The sequence below is a fragment of the Taudactylus pleione genome, unplaced genomic scaffold (genome assembly GCF_031769625.1).
Source record: "Taudactylus pleione unplaced genomic scaffold, aTauple2 ptg002384l, whole genome shotgun sequence".
NCBI lineage: Eukaryota > Metazoa > Chordata > Amphibia > Anura > Myobatrachidae > Taudactylus > Taudactylus pleione.
In genome coordinates, this window is record NW_028286772.1 from 95,001 (window position 1) to 99,512 (window position 4,512).

General features: G+C 50.3%; 1 protein-coding gene across 1 annotated transcript in view; it reads left to right on the plus strand.

Moving 5' to 3' along the window:
- Positions 1–2,886, plus strand: part of LOC148431356 (coiled-coil domain-containing protein 102A-like) — a 45,933-nt gene extending 43,047 nt beyond the window's left edge. Inside the window, exons 7-8 of the mRNA XM_088466070.1 lie at positions 2,277–2,408; positions 2,668–2,886. Coding sequence (XP_088322196.1) covers positions 2,277–2,408; positions 2,668–2,886 — 351 coding nt within the window. The remainder of the gene's footprint in view (positions 1–2,276; positions 2,409–2,667) is intronic.
- Positions 2,887–4,512: the final 1,626 nt, after the last annotated feature.

Sequence of the window (4,512 nt, forward strand, 5' to 3'; positions counted from 1 at the left end):
GAGTTTCTGTGGATACAATGGGGCCGTACTTTTACAGCAACATCTGAAGATTATGGTCGATTCTTGTCCCTGAGTCCATGGGATGGGGGGGGCACTGGGGTGTAAAATGTGGGTACAAGGCTGTTCCCCCTCTATTCCCAAGAAGCCTGCTGTGGATTTCAGTATTTCTATAGGAAAGCCCAAAGACAGACTCAGGAGTTTAGGGCATTAACTCTAACAAGGAGAACAGTGACAAGGCATAGCAATGGGCAAGACCGGTAATAACAGCAGAGAGAGTACATGGAGCTTGTCCAGGGATTTAATTCAAGTACAATAGTCCCATTTTGTTTTTGGTTCTATAGGAGACTCTGCCTACAGTGGGGACCTCCCAGAGCTGTCCCTAAGGGAGGGTGTGGGGCGCTGTATGTCCAAACCTGCCATCTGTGGATGTTAAATCTAATTTTATGAACGCCCCAGGGCATGTCACCCAAGATGTAGCCATCCATTAGTGGAATGTACAATCATTTCCAGGGACAGGTTGCCCCAATGTACGCCTGACTCCTCTAACATGAGCTGACAGCCACCCCAGCCGTTCCTCACAATCTTCCAGTTCTGGATGGGGAACAGGTGGCCCGTGATGAGTTTATCTGCCACCAGCGGAGCCCAGAACGCACCTTTTGGAGACAGTCTGAAAAGATGTCTGGTCAGCAAAGATGAATATAGGGACTTCTTCACCTGTACCAAGAGAGGTTTTGTCCTCTGGTAAGAACACCATGTGCGGACAGGTGTCGGGTTATATGAGGCCTCTAGGAAGATCCTCTGCTGTAAGGTGTTGGGTTATATGAGGCCTCTAGGAAGATCCTCTGCTGTAAGGTGTCGGGTTATATGAGGCCTCTAGGAAGATCATCTGCTGTAAGGTGTCGGGTTATATGAGGCCTCTAGGAAGATCATCTGCTGTAAGGTGTCGGGTTATATGAGGCCTCTAGGAAGATCATCTGCTGTAAGGTGTCGGGTTATATGAGGCCTCTAGGAAGATCATCTGCTGTAAGGTGTCGGGTTATATGAGGCCTCTAGGAAGATCATCTGCTGTAAGGTGTCGGGTTATATGAGGCCTCTAGGAAGATCATCTGCTGTAAGGTGTCGGGTTATATGAGGCCTCTAGGAAGATCTGCTGTAAGGTGTCGGGTTATATGAGGCCTCTAGGAAGATCATCTGCTGTAAGGTGTCGGGTTATATGAGGCCTCTAGGAAGATCATCTGCTGTAAGGTGTCGGGTTATATGAGGCCTCTAGGAAGATCATCTGCTGTAAGGTGTCGGGTTATATGAGGCCTCTAGGAAGATCATCTGCTGTAAGGTGTCGGGTTATATGAGGCCTCTAGGAAGATCATCTGCTGTAAGGTGTCGGGTTATATGAGGCCTCTAGGAAGATCATCTGCTGTAAGGTGTCGGGTTATATGAGGCCTCTAGGAAGATCATCTGCTGTAAGGTGTCGGGTTATATGAGGCCTCTAGGAAGATCATCTGCTGTAAGGTGTCGGGTTATATGAGGCCTCTAGGAAGATCATCTGCTGTAAGGTGTCGGGTTATATGAGGCCTCTAGGAAGATCATCTGCTGTAAGGTGTCGGGTTATATGAGGCCTCTAGGAAGATCATCTGCTGTAAGGTGTCGGGTTATATGAGGCCTCTAGGAAGATCATCTGCTGTAAGGTGTCGGGTTATATGAGGCCTCTAGGAAGATCATCTGCTGTAAGGTGTCGGGTTATATGAGGCCTCTAGGAAGATCATCTGCTGTAAGGTGTCGGGTTATATGAGGCCTCTAGGAAGATCATCTGCTGTAAGGTGTCGGGTTATATGAGGCCTCTAGGAAGATCATCTGCTGTAAGGTGTCGGGTTATATGAGGCCTCTAGGAAGATCATCTGCTGTAAGGTGTCGGGTTATATGAGGCCTCTAGGAAGATCATCTGCTGTAAGGTGTCGGGTTATATGAGGCCTCTAGGAAGATCCTCTGCTGTAAGGTGTCGGGTTATATGAGGCCTCTAGGAAGATCATCTGCTGTAAGGTGTCGGGTTATATGCCGTTTAATTCATAATCCATTTGTGACATTCTAATGTCTGGCACATGGGCTGGAGCAAAGCAGGGGGGGTTTGACTTGATTAGCCCATGGATCTGCCATAATCTTTGTGTACATCCTGCTGCCAGCCCTAAAGGCAGAGCCCTAACCTGAAAGTACTGGGACTGAGGCAGCACTCATGTCTCTCCAAGACTGCAACACAAGTACGCATACGAGATATTCACCAGGAACTCGCTATTGATGCCAAACCTCCAGGACTCCATATTGAACCTTTACACTTACAACAGAACATCTCTGGATTTAAGGATAAGAGTAGCCTGAATGGAATCATCTGGTTTTTGAACCAGAAAGAGTTTTGGGTAAAACCCAATCTTTTCTGCTTTTCCAGGACTGGAATAATGACTCCACCAGAAGTCCGGTAATTGAATGGCTACCATTAGGGCAGAATGTCGTGTTTGCAGGAAGCCCATCGCTGAGAAATCGTCCTACCGGTACCTTCCTGAGATTCTATGATGCATCCCCGACCTACAATTCCTAACTGCGCGAGTATTTTATCTCCCTGCAGCTCACCACGGAAACCGAACATCTGTCTCTGTGACTCCTCATCTTCTCTTAAAGGAAAATGGAGAGAAACCCAGGGCCATCTGGTCTGGCAACATGAACGGGGAGAATAGACCGCTAGTTATTTTATCCAGTCCAGGACCAAAAAAGACCTCCGCAGACTATGATAGGAATGCTAGAGTCGTTTTAGACTCTGTGTCTACCTCCCACTTCCCAATCCAGACACCACTGTGTGCCAGAACTGTTGAACCTGAATCAGAGCACAATGAACCCTGACCTATGAGGCCTTCTGGACATATTCTAGAAATAGCAAATCCGTTGTGGGTCTATTCCAAACCCTCTGCCGATTGTTCAGATAATCCTTCCTTTTTTACCTAAGCCAAAGATGTACTTGGTCTAAGGGAGGCCCCTGCAAACCAACACACTGTGTGGCCTCAATTCCCCTATGAGCACAAGGAAACCTCAGGGTCAGAGCCTTCCGCACCTCGCCTTTCTCTTGGTGGGGATTGCTGAGGCTTCCATGGTCTACAGCCCAAGCCGGCTCATCAGGTGCTGCAGAGGAGAAAGGGGCTGTGTAGAGAGGCTCGGGGAAGGACAATGGGAGGGACCCACTGCTTCGTAGAGCTTGCAGCTAGATGTATATACCCTGCAATTATGGTGACCCACAGACCAGTGCGTTTGCTGGTTCTCTGCCTCGCACGACAGACTGGACATCTGGAGCAGGCAAAAACTTTTACCACTGTGCCTGGAAATACTCCCATTCCCAGACATAGAAAGAAATGGGGGAAGACATCTGCAGTTACACAACCCAGCAATATTTGGAGCTGCACCCTAAAGCTACCCCTCCCCCTCTAGTGCCTAAACCTAACCTCCCCGCACCCTAAACATAACCCTCCCCCTCTAGTGCCTAAACCTAACCTCCCCGCACCCTAAACATAACCCTCCCCCTCTAGTGCCTAAACCTAACCTCCCCGCACCCTAAACATAACCCTCCCCTTCTAGTGCCTAAACCTAACCTCCCCGCACCCTAAACATAACCCTCCCCCTCTAGTGCCTAAACCTAACCTCCCCGCACCCTAAACATAACCCTCCCCCTCTAGTGCCTAAACCTAACCCTCCCCCTCTAGTGCCTAAACCTAACCTCCCCGCACCGTAAACATAACCCTCCCCCTCTAGTGCCTAAACCTAACCCTCCCCCTCTAGTGCCTAAACCTAACCTCCCCGCACCGTAAACAGAACCCTCCCCCTCTAGTGCCTAACCTCCCCCGCACCGTAAACCTAACCCTCCCCCTCTAGTGCCTAAACCTAACCCTCCCCCTCTAGTGCCTAAACCTAACCTCCCCCGCACCGTAAACATAACCCTCCCCCTCTAGTGCCTAAACCTAACCCTCCCCCTCTAGTGCCTAAACCTAACCTCCCCGCACCCTAAACATAACCCTCCCCCTCTAGTGCCTAACCTCCCCCGCACCGTAAACATAACCCTCCCCCTCTAGTGCCTAACCCTAACCCCTCCCCTGCACCCTAAACCTAACCCCTCCCCTGCACCCTAAACCTAACCCTCCCCCTCTAGTGCCTAACCCCCCCACACCCTAAACCTAACCCTCCCCCTCTCGTGCCTAAACCTAACCCTCCCCCTCTAGTGCCTAAGCCTAACCTCCCCCGCACCGTAAACATAACCCTCCCCCCTAGTGCCTAAACCTAACCCCTCCCCTCTAGTGCCTAACCCCCCCCACACCCTAAAACTAACCCTCCCCCTCTAGTGCCTAAACCTAACCTCCCCGCACCCTAAACATAACCCTCCCCCTCTAGTGCCTAAACATAACCCTCCCCCTCTAGTGCCTAAACCTAACCTCCCCGCACCCTAAACCTAACCCTCCCCCTCTAGTGCCTAAACCTAACCTC